The sequence below is a fragment of the Puccinia triticina genome, chromosome 2A, assembly GCF_026914185.1.
Source record: "Puccinia triticina chromosome 2A, complete sequence".
Taxonomy (NCBI): domain Eukaryota; kingdom Fungi; phylum Basidiomycota; class Pucciniomycetes; order Pucciniales; family Pucciniaceae; genus Puccinia; species Puccinia triticina.
Window position 1 is genome coordinate 3701453 of NC_070559.1, and position 21128 is coordinate 3722580.

The following is a 21128-nucleotide window of genomic DNA, read 5'->3' on the forward strand; positions in this document are numbered from 1 at the left end:
AGGAGCTTTAGCTCTTCTTTAGGATGTCGGAATGCATTTGCCAGTAAGTTGGATTCCGTCCGTTGGCGAGTTACAGCGGTCGACCGGGCTGGCACCTATGAGTCATGACTTCAGATGCGGTCGGGGTAATCATAGCATCATCGACTTGGATTTGCGATGTCCCGACTGGTTGCTCAGCATCGACTGGCAAGGGAGGGATAGATGCTGAAGCCTGTGCGCTACCAGTCCAACGGGCGCTGTACGCAACATCCGAGATACATAAGCACTGTGGCAAATAGGATAGAAGACCAAAATATTTTCTTAAACCTACAGGTTTCTTCCAGGTCTTGCGGGACTGCCGTTCCCACCTGGAGGGGGCGGAAGACTGGCACCGCGGTTGCCGCTTGGTGGATTAATCCAGCTGAGGGCAAGGACCTGGGAGGGATAATATGAAATCATCAGTTGAGTCCGAAGACATACATTATTCATTTTATCTGTTATGACAAACCTCGACTACTGGCATCCCATTCTCCAAGTCCCAGTCACAAAGAAACCCAATCAGGGAAAATTCTTGGTTGACTTGAAAGAGGAAATGGGTATTGGCCATGTTGCGTCGACCGGGGATGCAGAATTTTGGACCGATCGAATTTGGACATTTTCAAAATTAGTGTATGCAATAATATGCATTGTGGGTGATTTCATGTAGATGGGCTCAGGGGGAAACCGTACTTGTGGATCCCAGTCGTGGTGGCGCATGGTCACCATAAGGTTATTTTCAACATGACCTTTATTTTCAGCTGTCTCGCGCTCAACGGCTACAGCAGTTCCAATACCGTCAACTGAAGTTTTGTTTGTCATATCGCCGAGGAAGCTCGGAGGGATGCCGGAAAAGGTGTTAAGAGGTGGAAAAAGTTCGCGGTCATTGAACTGGACATGGATTACTTATTATGGATCGGAGAAATGGTCAAAGACCTTGTCCTGGACACAACCTCAGAGGAAGTTGGGGAAGAATCCATTCCTGGCAGCGCAATAAAGTCACAATTTCTGAAATGAAACTCAGTTTCCCTTTTTTGTGGGATCAATTGCATCCAGGAAGACTCGGAGGCACTCCGGAAAAGGGCTAGGGAAATGGCTCGGGGTGATTTTAAGAGTTCTGAAAATAATCTCAGGTAACCATTTTCGAGTGATCAATTGCATATGGAAAGGTGACAATGGAAGAAAAAGGGGAGGGGGATGTGGGCGAAGGTGGGAGGGGAAAAGTAAATTAAATTAACGGAGTCCGGGTTGGATTGAATTATACGGGAAAAGTATAAAAGGAGGCAGAGAGTCGATGATTGCTGGTCATTGCTTGGCTCTTGCTCGGCGCCAATTGCTTAAAGAGCCAAGCGATCCAGGTGCATTGGTACCTGTAATTTTTTTGGGGATGGGGGAAGGGAGAAATGCTGCCATTTTTTTTGTTGGTGGGCGCGGCGGTCCACTTAATGTTAGAGCATTTCCACCGCGGGCGGTATTTTTGGGGCGCTAAAATATGATCTCTGGCAGTGCGCAGCCAGTTTTAGCGCCCCAAACTGCTGCGGCATACACCGCGAGAGTCTGTAAAAAGTCATGAAAGGCATGCGTTGCCCCCGGTCCACTCCCCCGTCAAATCCACCTGGTTATCAAAGGGAGTTCTCTTGTTGATGATCGGAACAAAGCGGGTCGTTCCGGTCATTGTGGGGAGTATATACCCCTCTCGATAACTGGAACAAACCAGCCATCGAGGGGAGTAAATATGTACCTCCCTCGATGAGGTTGGAACAATCCGGGTTGTTCCGGTCATCGTGGGGAGTATATACTCCCCTTGATAATTGGAACGAACCGGCCAACTCCCCTCAATGATCAGAACAGACCAGTTTGTTCCGGTCATCATGGGGAGTATCCTCTTGATGACTGAAAGGAACCGGACATCAAGGGGAGTATGTACTCCTCTCGATGACCGGAGAAACCGGCCATCAAAGGGAGTATGTACTCCTCTTGATGACCGGAAGGAACCGGCCATTGAGGGGAGAATGTACTCCTCTCAATGACCGGAACAAACGGGCCATCGAGGGGAGTACCTCTTGATGGCCGGCCTGACTTGGCCATCATGTGATGGGATTGTACATTCGGGGGTGTGAGCTGTAGTTTCACAAGGAGTTTGGTGTGTGAAAGGGAGTTGAGGTGGGGGTGAATGAGTCCCTAGTGAGTCCCTACATGTAGGGACTTGAGGTCGATATTTAGGGACGGCCGTAAATTTTCGACGCAAATAGCGCCCGCGGTGGGTCGGGTTGAGGCGGTAAACTCCTGAAATTTCCAACTACACCACGGGTGCATAATTTTCAAAGTTCGTTGTCGAACCGCCCAAGGCAATAATTTGACATTGACTTGCCGCAGCTACGGCAAAAAGAGGTCCCAGTGAGGCAAGACCGCCAATCACCATCTCCTGACGGGGTAAGGCTAGCCTTCCACACAGCATACCTCCTAGCCCCGTCGGGCAGGAGTTGCCATTTATGAGCCGGCAATCCCACCATGTTACAACGGTGCTGCAAGACTGTGCTGGCTCATTGTCCAAAACAAAATGCCCTGTATTTGTCCCGGCAAGAATACCACCCAGCCACGGGCATGGCATCACAACACAGCCCACCCATCACAGACATGGCTACCCGCCACGCAGTTATGTACATAGATACATTTTTTATTTCTAGTAGTCGTCATATTTCATAAATCATCAGATTTGATATCTTATTTTTCTAATTTGTGTTCGGTTACAAAAAAAATTCACATATATATGTGTAGATAGAATTCTGTCAAGTTAGATACTAAGTTAGACACTTCAAAGAAAGGAGGAGGAGGATGGATAGCTTTCTCAAGTCGGTTGGAATCGTACGAGGGTCAACGCTGAAACCGCTCCAACTAATGAAGAAGCTAGTGGAAGACAGTCGGGGCCAACTGACGCGCAGGATGGGGGACGGCAAGCGAGCAGGTGGGGGAGAAGCCGGCCAAGAAGATTATCGAGGAGCGCGCGGAGGCTGGAGGGGACGTGACGCCGGGGGAGAAAGCTGGCCGGCCGGCGCCGCCGAGCTCATGCTCCGGAACCCTGGTGCACAAAGAATTAGACCCGAGCCAGCCTTTGAAAGTCTCGTCGGAGGACGAGCTGGCGTTGATCCCGTTGGCGGACGACAGTGAGGCGCGGATCGTGACCTTCCGCTCCTTGTGGTTGGCTTCATCGTTGCTATCTTGGGCGCCTCGGTCACCCAGGTATATAAGCTCTCACTCTCCCTCACACACCCTCCCAATTTTCTTGATGACTTATGTGTTGTCAAACACCTGTTTTTTTCAGCTCTTCTTGTTCAAGCCGGTCCACATGCGTCTCCAGCCCGCCTTCCTCCAAGTACATCCAATCCCCGCAGATGATGAGTGCTGGAGTTTGAAGAAAATTTGATGTGGGTTGCGGATTAGCGTGTCAGCGATGATCTTGTTTGCATTATCAAAGTGTCACCAAGAGGCCAAACTTTTCAGCTCTGCGGGTGGCGGGTGGTCAGTTTGCATAAATTGAGCTTGGTCCTTTGGCCACAGGGGCTACTCCCTTCTCTCAGCTTGATGTGGACATAATTCAGCCACCCACCGAGCTTGAAGTCATGGTGAAGATGGTGAAAATGCTGCTCTGCCTCCCGGAGAGGCTCTGCTCTCAATCTATATATGGTTTCCAAATTTCTAACCCCCCTGTACAGAGCTCTTGTATGTCTCTTTTCTTTCCGCGCTTTCACCTTCACTTTTGTGTATTTTGTTTTGTTGTGTGTGTTTTTCCGGGCAGATTGTTTCCTACCTCGGATGTGTGCGCAATAAACAATGACTCTAACATTTCTCACGGTTATTGGTGGCATTGTGCGTTGCACATTGCGCCCCGCTACCGCAAGCGAGTGGGCAATACCTGCCAGTTTCATCTTGCCGCGGACGGTTGCACGCGGTAGTTGTGGTGGGGTGCCGTACATGTGGTGTGCAATTTTTCGGCCGTGTGGTTTATGAGCCACTGTGTAGCGGCCGTCTGTTCTGGCCACTCCGTTTGGTGGATGTGCTGCGAGCAGCCGACTAACGTCGGCTGCTTCTGTCTGGTGACGTGGGGTTTGGACGGCGGATTGGGCAAGGGGGTGGAAGACGGCTTCATGAAGCCGTCGTGGGGCCTGGCACGGGGCCCGTGACTGGGCTGTATGTTGTTGCGGGGAAGGTCCTGTCGTGAGACGTAAGGATCAGCCGAACTTAACACAAGTCCCTCCCTGTGCTCGCGGGGCGCGAGCACCCTCCCGCTTGCGGGAGGGACTTGTGCCTAATGTCCAACATTTGGCTTGAGGCTGCCCAGCCAAATGTTGAAAAATGCCTTCTAACCCAAATATCACTGTATACCCCTCTGATTTATTCACAGCCTCCGGTACCATTAGAATCCTCTTTCATTTCTACATAATCTCAGCGCTCCAAAACAACACCTACCGCCTTCCCCTAATAAAAAAATTAATGTAAAAATTCCACCTGAGAGCCTATCCGGCCTGATGTAGACCGGATCGCCCATCCGGCCTAAACACATGAAGATAAGGTTAGACATCAGACGTCAATACCCTTTTATGTCGCAAGCCACCTAAATTCTGTATTGACGAGAGACCTGTCATTCTTAAGTCAATACTGAAAAAACCCGTGAGAGCGTGTCCGACCTGGACCTTCGGATGATCCGATGGCTTCATTGCATAGCTCAAGACAACCCCTCACAGGAATGGCCGCTGAGCGGCGAGTTTGGGACAAATTTAATTGAAAAAATATGTACAAAAAAGCTGAGAAGCAGGGCTACAACATGGTGTAGGAGGCTTTGAATTTTGTACTGAGAGAAATGAGTAAAAGAGATGTAAACACAGAAATCATGATTTTCCGTGTAAATATCTCTCAGCCTCAGGCAAAGATTGGGACATTAGTCCTAAGCCTCTCCTTCGGAGACGCTTCGCGCCTCCTCGGAGAGGCTTAGTTAAGCTCGAGGATCAGCCCGTCCCCAGACGTTCTAGTGCACCCGGGTGTAGGGCCCCGATTTAGGGCCCGCGGTGGAAATGCTCTTAAACTGTTAATTGTTGAGAGGGTTGTGGCCTCTCGATGACCGGTCTATGCCGGTCATCGGTCTTTGTCGGGCTCTATCTGGCGATAAACCTCATCCTAATCATCCGCACCGGCATCAACCACCAAGTGCTCGTCCATACTACCCGGCTCCGCGAGGAGATCGAGACCTGCGCCAGGGACTACCACGCCAACCGCTGCTACCCCGCCAACCAGCGCACCCCGTTCATCGAGAAGCATTGCCTCCAATGGGAGACCTGCATGGCCCGCAATCCCTCCCTCATCAGCCGCTCCAAGATCGCCGCCGAGACGTTCGCGGAGGTCATCAACGGCTTCGTCGACATGATTTCCTGGGAGACCATGGTAATCCGCCCCGCCCCTCTCCGCCCGCGACCCCGCGCCCATGCCCAGCCAGCTGATCTTCCCTTCCCACACTCGCACAGCTGTTCATATTCCTGTCGATTGGCGCGGGGATCTACGCGACTAATATGGCGATGAACAACTACAAGGCCAAGTGGGAGTCCGTCTACAACCACCCCAAGCCCCCCTCCGCGTGGGCCCCCCGTCTGACGCCGCGCAAGAAGGCCGGCGCGGACCAGGCCGACACTCAGGCCGTCGACCCGATCACCGTCTTCGCCCGGAACCAGGAAAAATAACCCGAGCTGCTTCTTTCTCACGTCCTCTTGGATCCTCTTGGATCGCTCGCTCGCGTCGATCGCTAAGAGCCTTGTATGTTGTATGGATACTCATAGAGATCCTACCGCTCGCTCGTTCCGCCCCGTCGATCGCTAAGAGCTTTGTATGTTGTATGGATACTCATAGAGACCCTCCTTTTTTGTCTCCCTCTTTCTTTATCCCCTTGTTCGCAAACCCTCATTCAGAACATGAGAAAAGCTCAATCATCCAGTGTTGCCATCCTTCCTTTTCTTCCTGTTTCTGTTTCTGTTTTTTGTTGCATTGATTTACATTCTCTCCGTCTCTTCTCTTTCTTTGTATCTCTCATTATCACCGCCCCAAATAAATAAACACCTTGCTATCCTAATCAATCATGACTCATCTTTTCATTCACTGTTAGCTCATCAATCACATAGTTGAATTTATTGGTTTTTGCTGAGATGTGTCGCTTGGTTGTGGAGGTCTAAGAAGAGCTGTGCAACAGCTTCAATTTTTCCTCAACGCTTAAGGGAAGAAAAAGTCCATGAAATCCAGAACAGCTAGATTTCAGATTGAAACAGACAAGATTCATTATCGTCAACCAAGTGATGCAAGGCCATCAACTCTCCTCGAACTGCAAGACTGCAGCAGGTTTGTATCTGCCTTGAGGTACCGTCCCTGTTTTTGTATTTATCATTATGGTGTTTACATATGATTATACGCAGAACAAGCTGAAATTGTGTAGAAATATAACCTTTGATTTCTTATAATGGGGTGTTTCAGTATCACTTCAAAGCACTTCAAGGGCATCCAATAACTTTTGAATGGCTACAGAGAACTCAACCTTCCAAGTTATCAACCAGGTCATGAAATGTTTCTGAACTGAGAAGCTGCTGTCGTCCGCAATCAGAGGAAGAATATGGAGGCTCATGGAAAACAGAGAATGTTCGACATTTGATTGGAGATTGTTGAGTATTTGAATGAATCTGTCAGAATTTATAGGGGCTGGGCCTCGGTTCAAATGAGGCAAAAAAACTACCAAGTAGTTAAATTCGTTTTTGGCAGCTTGAGGCGAGTTAGTTAGGTGAGCCAGTTCAGCGGAGGACATCTTCGTGGAGAAGGGCCATTTTTTATTCATCCCCAGTCTTGGCAACTTCCTGTAAAAAATTCGCGCGAGTTTGGCCATTGGGATGATCAATTCAGCCAGATGGATGGCTGGTGTGCTGAGGGGATTCGAGATTTCACGTCCGTCTGATTCTCTTCCATCGATCAATTGCAAGAGGCTGACTATTTCAAGATCGATGCACTCTGCGCGCGATGGCCAATCAGATTGAACGAGGTCGATTTCAGATGCTTTGAGGACACCAACGATCAAATCAATTTTAGTCACGGATTGAGACGTGTAATGAAGCACGTCCCACTTGGACCTTATCAATTTTTCCCTGAAATCGGAATCTTTGGCCGGGTCCTTCAGATATTGAGTAACCTCATAGTACCTATGACAGGCGGGAATGATCTCATCTACCCATCTCATAAGTCCCACCATGCCGCCTTCCACCTTCGCAATTCGGTAGGGTTTGAGTTCGTTGGTGTGTTGGTCATTTGGTTCGTATGGTGGGGGGGTGTGTTGGTCATTTGGTTCGTGTGGTGTGGGCAGTTGTCCATTTAGAAAAAGGGTAGACCATGCACGTTTAATTTGATCCCAACTTTCGTCAAGCGCTTCCACAAGCTTGAGCAACAACTGAGGTTCTCCCACCGAATTATGCAGCTTTATCAAGACTTGTCGGAGTTTCGGAAGGGTCGATTGCAGTTCAAGTGACGAGTTTTTCCTCTGGGTGGCTAGTCCGGAAGAGGTACTGGCTCCTGCAGGGCGCCCGTCAAGTCTCTGTCCCTGGTTCATCCCGGCTGATCAAAACCAAACCTGAACAAACCCAATTTAGTTTTTCGACAGTCGAGTAGGGTAGTATTAGTGTGTATGGTCGAGATAAAAGTTAGGAATTCTTTATCCAAGGCGACAGCTGAGGAAAAGACTTACTACGAGTTCGTATCCTGAACACGTGTGTCTATATCGAGCACGACCACGAGGAGGATAGTAGTCGCTACATGGGATAACAGAACGGTTTGTTCTGGACAACGCTTTTTCGGCTGCGCTGCGTTTTGCGCAGCGCAGCGATCTCTTTAGTCAACGCGCAGCGGGCAGATCGCCGCGCTACCCGCTTTTTGACTTCCCAGGAAAAAAAATGTAAATCTAAAGAGCGCTAAATCAGCGGTCTCCTAGCGGGGGACCGCTGATTTTTAGTGGTAGCGCAGCGGTTTAAATAAGAAAAAACAAAAAAAAGAAGTTTCAAAGCAGAAAAAAATTCTACTATCCCCTAATTCAGCAGATAGCGTAGCAGATTTTTGCTTCCACTGCCCTGTTGCATTGTGGGAGAGTGGATGACTTCCCATTGGCATTTAGAGAGCTCTACATGCCCCTCTAAATCCTAAATTCATACCAAAACTACTACTAGCACACTCAAAAGCAGTGAGCTGTAAGGTTGAGAAAACATTTTCCCCTCTAACAAAAATTAAGCTTTTGGGTGTCTAAATTGAGATCTGGGAGGCTCCCAGACCTGATGGGAAGTCATCCAGTAGTGGTCAATTGCTAAATAGCGCAGTGATGTTTCCACTGTGCTATGGTTTTTTGGTCTGGTCATGTAGCAGTCAACCGCTGCGCTACGCTGAAAGGTCACTTTTTTTAGTGTATGTAGCCCAGCTGATATACTGTTGATAGTGAGTGATTAGTCAGCCAAAAGGGGCATCTGAATTGAATACAAAGCAGATAGTTAGACTTACCTTACCTTACTTTTTCAAAATTTACTGCAAACTAGCACTCAGGGAAAAGTTTTTGGGAGCTTTATTGCAAGACCACCATGTCAGGACAGTGCATAGCACATCAAATCAAATTGATTTGAGTATTCATATTTGTATTTTATTTGAGTCAAATAATGCCTGGGCAAATTTAAGCTTGAATATTCAAATAAATTCAAATAACGGCTCAAAGGGGCGCGTAGAGGGCCAATGCAAGCTTCTCTGGGGCCCAAAGGCTCCAGATGAGTTTGCACAGGCCCTCTACCAGCCCCTTTGGTGCAACACAAAAAAAAATCTGCCTCTGGCACTTTGGAAAGTGCGTCCGCCACTACAAAAAGTGCGTCTGCCACTATGAAAAGTGCGTCCGCACTATGAAAAGTGCGTCCGCACTATGAAAAGTGCGTCCGCCACTATGAAAAGTGTGTCCGGCACTGTGAATAGTGCGTCCACCATTATGAGATATGCATCCAGCAATATTATAAGCGCCTTCGGCACCATGATATTTTTGACGGATGACCCCCTCAAAAATATATGGCCCAGAAATGGGCCAAAACAAGTCAAAAACACAAAAAATGTCATTTCTTGGTGCTTTTAATGTATTTTGGAAGTTTTTCTGTCAAATATCTCCAAATACTCAAATATTTAATGAATCAGTATTCTAGGGGCCCAAAAAAGGTGTTGAATACCATCGTGATATGCACTGTATGCACTTTGTAAGGACCATTGGTTCCCACTGTATCTGTAACAGGGAAAACACCTGAAGTGCTTAAGGATATCTTTATATACACTGGATCAGTACTCTCAGATACAAGCTTTTGTCTCAAGTGAAAATTTGCTCAACCTATGTGCTTAATTTTTGTTTTGTTTTGTTCTCCTGACCTAGGCAAAACTTCATCTGAGCCTGACTATTCCTTCTCAACACAAAATCAGACAAAACCTCTTGAACTGGAAGGAATCCTTCCAGTTGAGAGGTTCTGCAACCCCTTTGACTGGAAGGGATTCCTTCTGGTCAAAGAGGTTACAGAACCTCTTTGAACAGAAGGAAGGCCTTCCCAGTCCTTCTGGTCGTCGTGGCAGCCGCCACCTGCCCAAACAAGAGCAGGTACCCGCTAAGAATACCCGGGTACCGCTTGATTTCTCTCAGAAATCCAGCATCCGCACCCAAACACGCACACACTGGCGGGTACCCGCCAACAAATAGCAGGTACCCGCAATGAGGCCATCTCTACTTTTTAGACCACCTTTTTTCTCAGGTGAGCATGAAACAGCAACCCATGGTGCACTCAGCCATCAATGTACATTTTCACTTTTCGTTTGTCAAAGTTTTATAGGTTCTGCCTTTTTGCAAACCAAAAAATTACCCTGTGCACACCAAGAAGGTGTGCAAGTCTATGCACACCAAATTACTTGGTGTGCATGTCTGTGCACTCCAAGTTCCATGGAGTGCGGGTCAGGTACTCCAAAGATCACGCTTCCCTGGAGTTCTCAATGACCGGTTGATGCTGGTCATTGGGAGGACTCATCTCTCTCAATGACCGGTATAGAGCGGTCATTGGGAGGAAACAGCCATCTCAATGACCGGTATGGACCGTTCATTAGGAGGAAACAGCCCTTTCAATGACCGGTGCTGGTCATTGGGAGGACTCATCCCTCCCGGTTATTGGGAGGAAACAGCCCTCTCAATGACCGGCGGTGGTCATTGGGAGACTCATCCCTCTGGATGACTGGGGCAGACCGGTCATTGAGAGAGCTGCTTCCTCCTGATGACCGGTCTATACCGCTCATCCCTCTCAATGGCTGGTATGGACCGGTCATTGGGAGGAAAAAACCCTCTTGATGACCGGTGCTGGTCATTGGGAGGAAAAAACCCTCTTGATGACTGGTGCTGGTTAGAGATGGCCCCTGTGAACCCGGGTACCTGTTTGGATGCGGGTACCCGCCAGCTTTTTTGCCAAAAGTTGGACACCTGCACCGCCTGGGGCAGTCAGAGCGGGTACCTGCAGGTACCCGCGCCGGTACCTGCCCCTCAAAATTGACCGGAAGGAATATTCCTTCCAGTCAAAGAGGTTGCAAAACCTCTTTGACTGGAAGGAATCCTTCCTCTTGAAGAGGTTGCAAAACCTCTTTGACTGGAAGGAATCCTTCCTCTTGAAGAGGTTTTGTAACCTCTTTGACTGGAAGGCTTTCAAAGAGGTTACAAAACCTCTTTGACTGGAAGGATTCAAATACCTCTTGATAACCGCTGCTGGTCATTGAGAGGATTTATTATTGAAGCTAGAACCAGAACTGAGATGAAAAAACAAGTTAGAGATCAAGGAATAGCAGACAACTACATGGCAGACTGTAACTGGAGAGAAAGTGAGCATACCACAGTGTGAGTGAGTTTTTGAGGGGACAAGCACGGAAAGCAAGGGTGCAACCGCTGTGCTGCGCTAAAAAAAGCGGCCTTTTAGCGCAGCGCAGCGGTCTATCGCTACATCCCCAGGCCAAGTAGCGGTAGCGCCACCCCTAACCGCTGACGCTAACGCTATATTTAGCGCGTGAGTGCTAATCCCCACAGCTGTTAGCGGTAGCGCAGCGCCAAAAAAGGCGCTAAAAGCTAATAAATAGCGCAGCGCAGCGGAAATCCGCTACATGTGCGCTAACCGCTATATTTAGCATTAGCTAGCGCTTAATCATTGCACGAACTTAACCCAAGACCCTTGCTGCTGCGGGCGTCTGGTCTTGCGAAGCAAGCCTCCAATAGCCCTCGGCAGGAGGGACTTGCGCGCTATCGCCCCTTTTTGGCGTGCCAAGATTCTGAGTTTGGCTGGGTGGTTTCTTCAAACCATCACAGTTCCTTGCCCTCAAACCTTAATACCCTAAAAATTTGCTTGGCGCAAAGCCTTGCTTCTTGCGCGTCATCTCATACAATCTGAGTTTCAATACACTTCTCCATCCACTCCAAATAAATTATCAAAGTAGTCAAAATTTTACCTTTGCCCCAGTTGGTTTACAGAGAGCGTCCGTGCTGACCAGCTTATGTACGTTCCTTTTTTTTTGAGTTACAGAATATCCAATGCACAATCCCACACATACACATTGTACCGCTCATCCAGGATTCAATCCGATCATTCTCAACAAACCCATTGCTTTCCTACATTTCAGGAATAAATCCCAGAACATCTCGGCAATGCGGCTTTTGCCGTACCCGGTGCCCGCAAGGACAAACGAGTTCCGACGTTTGACTAAGTCCATGACAGCAGTAATCTGGATTTCTTTTGCTTCATCGCCATATCTTTCTCTGGCACAAGACTGGATGAAAGCACGTAGATCTTTGTCGTTGAGCTTTGTGATTGACTTGGGCAGGGTGATTGCTGTTGTTTTGCCGGAGGGTGGAGTAGGCCATGGGTCTGGTTCATCACTGACTGGCGGGGGCTCTTCAGAGACATCTGAGGTGGATCCGTTATTGGACATGTTGGGGCAGTTGTTGCTGCTTGTTCAGGTCTTGCTTTCATCCATCTCAGTTCTCTACTCACCGGCACAGTGATGAGCACGGTCCTCAAACTAGCTACACCTGAGGTAAGCCGGGGTAATTGAATGAGGGCCCGTGCTCTAGCAAAATGAAATATTTGCAGATCTCCCTTACAGAGTCGGTTACTTTTTTGCGAGTATTTTGGTTTGTTTAATTTCTCAAAGAATATGTGTTGCAGTACATAAATATAAAAAAATACAAGGCTCTTGAATAACATCTTGCCCTGACAAGCAGCCAAAAAAAATTCAGAAAGAGTGATCTATGAAAAGTGTACAACAAACAAAGTGAAAAGAGGCATGAAAAATCCAATCTCCGTGCGCCAACTTGGGGTGGTATGGTCTAAGTCCCTCCTGACGGAGGCTCGCTTCGCGAGTTCAGCCTACCCCCCGGGGGCCCGAAGTCTCGAGGGACTTTGTTAAGTTCGATCATTGCAGCACTCGCTAATCTCCTGCCACGTTGCAGGTATGCTGCAGCCGCAGCACCCATAAATTCCGCCAAAACACATTGACTGTTTGTTTCCGCTCATTGCCGGACATATATATAGAATTTAGTTACCAACATACTATTACGAACAAACATCATGGCTGGATCAGTAGAAATTGTCTCTGGCTCCGATATAGAAACACCCTCTACTCCGCCCAATACAACCAGCAGTTTGAATAACCCGCCGCCGTCCACCCGCCGTGAATCTAGTCGTCTCCGTACCCCAAGCAGCCGACCCGGCTTTGTACAAACTCAAAGCGATTCTCGACGTGCCCTTGTATCCAAGTCCAACGCTCCTGTTCCCAAACCTAAAGCAAACAGAAAGATGGCTACTATTCCCTCAGCCAATAATGGAGACAATTCCCCAGAATCAGCAAATCAAGATGATGCAGGTCCTCATCCTTTTTCGGGATTAAAGCATGTTTCTGGTCGAACTGGAAAGGAGGTTCGTGTCGACACGGCGCAGGATTCAGAGGGGGAAAACAGCAAGGTTGTTGCCTCCAACAAGAAAGACTCGACAAAAGATAAGGATGGTTTTGACCACGTCAAACTTTACTTTTATTCTCCAGGCACTGGCCCCAAACAGGTATGTATCACATGTTGCGTACAAGGAATTAGAATTGTTGTTTCTTCAACTTTGGATATAAATTAATTGCATGATCTCTACCTCTAGGATTCTGAGGCGACGTCTTGGGCCTGTCGATGGTGTCCCAATGAGTATCTTGCTTCTGCTGGTTCAAATTACAATCTCAAGTCTCATCGTGATGGGGCCAGCATCAAAGGAACTATCCGTGCTGCGTGCCGAGGTCGTGCGGACGCTATCAAATCTGGATGCCACCTTCCCCCATCGGCTGCAGAACGACTTTCCGAGAAGGCGAAAGCGCAACCTGGCGCAGGAACTCTCATCCCATTCACATCAAAAGGATGCTTCAACAACGAGACCTTGAACAAACTTCTTGTCATCTGGATTCTCAGGCAGTCGCTGCCTTGGCTACGAATTGAGGACTTCATTCTCCGGGTCTCTTTTGACTATGCAGTCCACAACTCTCGACTATATTCTCGATCTTGGGCCGCATCCCTTGCTCATCGACTGTATCTTGAGCAGCGCGGACAAGTCCTTAAAGCAATTGAGGTGTGTATTCCTCAGAGTTTCCCCAATCAAACAATTAAACTCTCTTCTAATTGATTTCTTGGCCTCACTTTTACTAGGATTCCGATTCCAAAATCTCGCTGGCCTCCGATGTATGGACCACCAAGGGGAGCCATAAGGCATTCATTGGTATCACTGCTTTCCACATTACAAAGGATTGGGATTATATATGCGAGCACCTGGCGATAAAATATGTGTCATGGCATCACAATGGAAAGTATCTTGCCACTCCTTTGGCCAATGTGCTTGTTAAGCATGGGATTCACAAAAAGATAGGTTTTCTCTACTTGATTGCAGCTCGCTTGCTGTTTTTATTTTATTTGAAAGTTATATTCTTCTCACAAGTTTGCAATCCTTATCTACTTTCTAGCGCAGACAACCGACTCAGGCAGTAATAATTTTACGATGGCAACCGGAGTTGCGGCCATTTTCCGCAAGGTTGATTCTACGGACTGGGATGTGCAGAACAACCACCATTGTTGTGTCTGTCACGTTATTGCGCTAATTCTGGGAGCCGGATTGAAAGCCTTAAAGCTCTCAACCAACATAATCCGATCAAACAAGAGCGAAGAGGCTTTTCCAACTCTAGAGACGATCCTTGAGGAGGAAGACGAAGATTCAGCCAAAGAGGAAGAAGAAGAAATTGTTGATGAGTCATCTGATGTCAAGGAGGTCGATCCAGACAATGCTGAACCTGAATCCCCCCATCCGGGTTGGGAGTGGAGCACTGGCAAGGCTGAAGTTGAGTGCAATGACAAAGGTATTGGGTTCACTTTGAAAAAGGCAGGTTATGTTTCAGATTCTACAATCCCATTTCAATAAAAGAGATAACAATCACAAATTGCTTTTCCCAGATTGATTACATCTGCCGTCGAATTGCTTGATCTCCGCAGAAGCAAGCTGAATGGAAACTTTGGGCTTCAAATTTGGGGTATCGAGGAAAAGGCCTCATTGGGGGTTATGGAATTAGGTGGAATATTGCTTACGATAGCCGAAAACGAGCCTATGAGGGAAGAAAAGTTATTTGACAACTTATGGATAACAAGGACAACAGGCATGCTGGAAAATCGGCGGGAAATCACTTCTTCAAGTCGTATCAGTTAACTCCTCAGGAGTGGGAAGATGTTAATAATCTAAATAACATTTTAAAGGTACGTGTTTTTCTTATACCGCACAATTTATGTAGCATTTAAGCTTACTGATTCATGTGTTGAATTTACAGGAATTTTTAGACTGGACAAAGCGAATGGAGGTTGACGGGCCAAAACTCCTGATGGTTTTGTATGAATACGTCCAAATCCTTGATTCTCTTTCCAGAAGGAGTGAAGCCGCAGCATCAACACCTCTTGAGCCAATGTTTGAACCCATGATTAAAATCACAAAAAAGTACATCAAGCTTGCTATCAACTGCGATACTGTTGTCATAGCTACTTTCCTTCATCCGGCATGGAGAATGATGCTTTTCATCAAACGGTTTGAGAAAGATGTCACACAAATCACCCGGCTTATTAATTGGGTATTCAAAGAAAGAGAGGCTCATTTGATTTTGCTTCAGCCGGAAACATCAACTCAAGAATCACGGTTGGAACAAAATGCAACCGGTCCTGAATCCAATAGTGGTGGGGATGAATTTGACTTCTACCCTCAAAAAACCCAAGTGATTGAGATGAGCACCAAAATCGAGAGGTACAACAATGGTTCTTTTCCGATCGACAAGAAGGGGTGTGTTTTAAATTGGTGGAAGGTCAGTTCTAAATGACATTTTTTTTATTCTCCTTGCCGACACTGATCATTTATTTCTCATAGGCTCATTGCAAGGATTTCCCGATCTTGGGATCCTTGGCAAGAGATTATTTAGCTTGTCCTGCTAGCTCGGCCAGCGTTGAACGGACTTTCTTGGCGGCGGCCAAAGTATGTTCCACAGGTAGAGCGGGATTGGCAATCCGCACCATTGAGCACTGTATCAGTAGCCACATGTGGCTACGTAATGGTGTCAAGATGGGCGGAGATTTCTCAGATTGTCAAGCATTGATTGATCAGGCACACACCAACCCCAAATTCAAAAAGTACAAAGGTAAAACTAGAAAATCAACCAAATCAACTAAGGCTGCATCTAAGTAGCCCCCTCTTCGACAAATTTCCTTTTATTCTCTTGATTCCTATCCGTTTTAACTTCTGCTATTTTCATTTCTCCTTGTCTACTCCCTTTTTTTCACTGGGTTTTTTTTGTACCCCACTTGTATTCTGATTAGCGGTTTGTAGGCGCTGCGCTACCACTTTTTTTAGCGGATTAGCGCTGCGCTACCGCTAAAAACAGGGCCTCGCCGCTAATTGTTGCGCTGATTAGCGCGCTGAAATCAAGTATTTTTCCCCAGTGACTTTCAGCAGCGCTTAGCGCAGCGGCCCAAGCGCTGCACATAGCGCAGCACAGCAAACAGAGATTTCCGTAGCGCAGCGGTTGCACCCTTGCCGGAAAGACTAAGATAGATAAGATCAAATAACAAAATATAGTAGACACTGAAAAGGAAAAAGAAGGACAGTTTTAGATTATGAGTAAGTTGACAACCAGGAGTTCATTGACGGAGGTAGGACAGTGTTTTTTCTCTCCAAATTAGAAAGATCCAATTGATGAGGTCTAGAGAGTGGGTCAGAGCCACTAGAATCAGAGGAGTTGAGCTTGAGGTGTGGCCAAGATTGAGCCAGAAGCAATGAGATCGGATGATGATTGAAAAGAGAGAAGTATGTAAAGTGTAATGGATGGGAAGATGTGAAGGCGGATTGGAAACTTGAGGAGGGGAATGGTGAATGATGTCAAGGATGGGATATTGGAGCAGAGGCCAAGCAGAAAAGACTGAATGTTGAAGTTCGGTGTTGAGAAGTCTGCTGAGGAGAGGCTGGAGGGGAGAGAAGGCGCTGCTTTTATAGATGAACAGTGAGTGGCCAAGTTGTGGTTGCAGTAATTGATCCAGTTGGCCAGCTTGTGGTTGCAAGAAGGTTTCAGGAGTAACACGGCGTAGCTGGTGAGAATGGTTGACAAAGGTGTTTCAGGAAGATTTGGAGAGAAGTTTGAGATGAGAGGGAACGGAGGAGAGGACGGAAAAGAGAGGAATTGGGGACCCCAAGTGATGCGCGCTGTCATCAGTTCACCCAAGAGAAGGAGATTTCAACACAATGGATACATTCAGGTGCGCAGGATAAGATGGAAAAGTGTTAAGAACAAAATTGAAAAATGGCTCCAGGCCAGGTGAATGCTTGATAGTTGACTGTGATGTATGAGTGGTATTCTGACAATGGCAGAAGAAATGATGTGAAGTTACGTTATCCAGTTCCCCTAGGTGTGATTTAGTTATCCAGTCCTCTGGGGTGTGAAATCCAACATAAATTGAATCTGTGGGTGTCAAAAGAAAGGCTGAATGTTGATTAACAGTATGGTCCAACTTTCTTTCAAAGATACTCCTATTTTTGATGTTGAAATATCACTTTTGTGGCCAAAAATCAGTTATCTGGGTAACTTAGACCAGATAACTGATATTTGATCACAAAAGCATTATTTTAACATCAAAAAGAGGACTTCCTTGGAATAAATTGGGGTCCATATTGTTAAACAAAATTATACCTTTCTCGTGACACCCATGTAGACACCAGGGGAGACTTTGACGCACTCTCCGGAGAGTGCCAGAGTGTAATTTTATGTTGATTCAGGTCTGATGTTAGTCACATGTGCATTAGGAAGTGATTAGTAAATGATTCAGAAGTGAATGAGAATTGTGTTGGGAGTTATGTGGAAGTGATTCAAAAGTGGACGGGAAGTGATTCAGAAGTGGGTTGGAACTTTTACCAGAATTGAGTTGTAAGTGAGTGTGAATTGTGCCAGAAGTTGAGTGGGAGTTAATAAACATAACTCATTCAGTTCCTAAGTGGAAGTTTAGGCCAAATGGAAAAAGGTTCAAATTATATTGAAAGCTAATTCAGCAAGAGCTTATGTTGAAATAATGTTAGATTCTAGTTCAACTCAATCATAAATAATCTTATCCAATAAACCTCCAAAAAATGCCTTAAAGTACCTTTCAACATGTTTACTTTGCAAAACAACAGGCAGAGTTAAAATCCCTTCTGGCAAAGCGTTTTGTTTTGACATTTGGATACACATTTTCAAAATTACAAAGCTAACTACAATTACTTGATGGCTAGACAAGTTTAACTAAAATTATAGTTTCTACCATATGAAATAATTGTGCTTTTGGCCCCAATCTTATGAATTGGTACTCAGCATATCACATCAAGCAAAAAAATGTGTGTAACATACATATTTTTACAAAATAATCTTACCAATTTACAAATAATTCAGAAAGACATGATTGCGCATAGGTCTCTGAGAGATTTGATATTCGTCTAAGGGACAGGGCTAATGATTTCAGTGTTTTGATATCTTTACCTTGAAGCATGTTTTTTGCAGATCCAATCAATGTCTTCTAATAGCATTTCACCACACATCGTTCCAGTATGTGATGGTGAGGAGCCCAAATACAAGGACCAAACAAAGCTAACGATAGATTTTAGGATATCATCATGGTCAATAATATTCTTGGGGTTGGATTGCCCCAATATATGGAAAGGAGACAACCTCCTTGGATGTTTTTCTCAGTTCCCGTCTTTACCACAAAAAACAATTGAATTATCCATTGCTCTCCAAGCATGTCTTCAACTTTCTGCCTCGGCCAATTTATCATATCTTTATCTTCTTCTAGTCCTTTTGGCCTGACCTCTGATGTCCCTCAGGTAGCCTTCCTTCAATGTGGGCACCATCGAGTTCATGTATATTGTGCACCGCAGAATAGGTTTGGTGATCTCAGTGAAAACCAAAGTCGCCATCTAGGTCCCCTGTTAGGACCAGTTTCAAGCTGTTCAACTCCAGTAACAAATCGAGATATCCCCCCCAACAATGTTTCCCTTGTTAATTTGCGTGCCTTTCTTGTGAAAAAGAATTGCATAGAGCCTCAGCTCAGGGGCTGCGTCTTCAGCCGTTTGGAAAACATAGCTCAAGTAGAATTAGCCTTCAAAACTGCAAACGTGGATCTCATCCCAATCTGGAACTACAACCCAGCTGTTTTCTTTGAAATTCCACAATTAACGTCTCAAACCACTCCAGATGGCTCGAACTCCAGACTACCCCCTTGGCTTTTGGCATCACTTCAACAGTGCCAAACAGATATGAAAACACATCAGCTATCCGCCCTAGAATTCCTCCTGAAGAATGAGGACCCAGAAAATCACGAGCCAGAAGCCTTGTGGTACCACAATGATAATGCCTGGCTTCGTGATCGCTTTGATGTCGAGTCTAATTCTAGCGAGACGAATTCCCACAATCACCAAAGGTCCCGAGGATCAATACTAGCTGACGATATGGGATTAGGAAAGACGTTGACAACACTTGCATTCATTCTGGCAACAATTAACAAAGGAAAGAGCTTTCAAGACGGTAATACAAACACACGATCAGCTGCTACTCTAGTCATCTGCCCTCTAGCAACCCTGTCAAATTGGCGAAACGAAATCAGTCTTCATTTCAGAGATCACGCAATAAATTACAAGGTATTCCACGGAGATGATCGGAAAAAATTATCGAAAGAAGACCTGCAGTCTGCAATGCTTGTCTTGACAATTTACGAAATGATTGGGACAAGCGGTAACAAGAAACATACCAACCAGATTAACATTGAATCTCTGGGCATATTTTGGTTCAGGATTGTCTTGGACGAAGCACAGTAAGTGAAATAATTCATGTGAATGAGCATTGGACTTGGTTCTGATTCATATTTCTGCATGATGATAGTTTGATAAGGAATCCAGAAACCAACCGAACCCAAAGCATCCATAACCTTCAGTACCAGTTTGTTCTTTGCTTAACGGGGACACCTGTCCAAAACAGATTGACTGACTTGCAAAGCTTGATCACACTATTGAAAATATATCCTTGGAGCGAAGAATGGGTCTGGAAGAGCTGTCTGGTTCCTCAAATGAATGTTGGATCTCGAGAGGCAATCAAAAGCTTGAATAGACTGATGGAAGCAATTTGTTTGAGAAGAACCAAGGACGTTTTGTTGAATCTACCAGAAAAAGTTGAGAAATGTGTTGTAGTGAACATCAGCTCAGAATGGGAGGATATGTTGAAAAATTTGCACCAGTCTTTTATCCAACTTTTTGGAAGGTTACAAGCGGCGGGGGAGAGATGGGATTCTTTGGAGTTTTTCAAACAGTTAACAATGCTTCGCCAATTTTGCAATCATCGGTTATTTGCACGATCAGAGATACACTTCCAACCTGAATGGCGATGGCAAGATTCGGGAAAGATCATCCACCTAGTTGAGAATCTCATGTTGTTTTTGCGAGGAGTTCAAGGAGTTGAAAGGACAAAGGCGGTGGTTTTTTCCAGCTTTACTGGTTTTCTAGGAATGTAAGTGAATTTTAATTTCACAAAATTACAGTAGAAAGCTGCAGATGCTGATCTCACCTTGAAGTATTGAACGTGCACTTGAGGAGAATGATATTTAATCAACCTGGCTTACTGGGGAACAGACTATTAAAAGGCGCGATGAAAATCTGAAAAAATTTCGAATCAACAAAGAATGCAATGTTCTTTTGGCCTCAATCCAAGCTGCTGGGGTAGGAATTGATTTACGTTGTGCACAGAATGTGTACATGATGGCAAGTCATAGGCATTGTGTTACATGTATAAAGGACAAATCTGATAATAATACATTATTTAGGAGCCAGGTTGGAACCCCGCAGCAGAAACCCAAGCCATTGATTGACTTTACCGCTTGGGACAGGCACATCCAGTTCATGTCTATCGATACTATCTGAGAGGAAGTCTGGAAATGAATATCTACCAGGTACAGAAGAGGAAAGGGGAGCTTGCACTGTAAGTGACTATGAATTTATATTTTGTGTTTGCATTCACTGAAAGTAGAATTGGTGGTGGAATAGGCTCAGTGTACCATCGGGGGGAAATGAGAATTACGAATGTGCTCAGTTACTGATGAGAAATATGATGGGTTGAAAAGTAAGCACTCATTACTTACTGTATTAAAACCTATCCAACTGTTAGCAATTCAGACATATTGATTGGATCCTGAGGATTAAGTAGAATTTTCTGCGACTCGGAAAGTGTGGACAGGTATTCGGGTGCATAACAGTTTAACGGGAGATTGCGAGGGACATCTTTGAAAGAATCTCGAGACAATACGGCCAAAGTCTTCCTACGAGCTTCCAAAATGTAATCGTGTACAAATTGACGTCCTTTGGTACATGTCTTTTTCTGAATGAATATGTTGTCCAGTTCTTGAGAGAAGGTTCCAAATTCTGTTGATCTCCAACGTAAGGGTATTT

General features: G+C 45.9%; 3 protein-coding genes across 3 annotated transcripts in view; 1 reads left to right on the top strand and 2 right to left on the bottom strand.

Annotated features, from left to right (window-relative positions):
* Positions 1 to 2922: 2922 nt before the first annotated feature.
* Positions 2923 to 5328, bottom strand: PtA15_2A376 (uncharacterized protein; the record flags this gene model as incomplete). Its single annotated transcript, XM_053166391.1, has 2 exons — positions 2923 to 3242; positions 5202 to 5328. 2 exons carry the CDS (start codon positions 5326 to 5328, stop codon positions 2923 to 2925), a joined length of 447 nt encoding a protein of 148 aa, XP_053017618.1.
* Positions 5329 to 5349: 21 nt separating this feature from the next.
* Positions 5350 to 5744, top strand: PtA15_2A377 (uncharacterized protein; the record flags this gene model as incomplete). The annotated part of the gene is made up of 2 exons (XM_053166392.1): positions 5350 to 5451; positions 5532 to 5744. The coding sequence occupies 2 exons, from the start codon at positions 5350 to 5352 to the stop codon at positions 5742 to 5744; spliced, it is 315 nt and encodes a 104-aa protein (XP_053017619.1).
* A 1285-nt stretch (positions 5745 to 7029) lies between these two features.
* Positions 7030 to 21128, bottom strand: part of PtA15_2A378 (uncharacterized protein) — a gene marked incomplete at both ends in the record, with an annotated part of 45501 nt that continues 31402 nt past the window's right edge. Inside the window, 3 exons of the mRNA XM_053166393.1 lie at positions 7030 to 7050; positions 7112 to 7633; positions 7778 to 7841. Coding sequence (XP_053017620.1) covers positions 7030 to 7050; positions 7112 to 7633; positions 7778 to 7841 — 607 coding nt within the window. The remainder of the gene's footprint in view (positions 7051 to 7111; positions 7634 to 7777; positions 7842 to 21128) is intronic.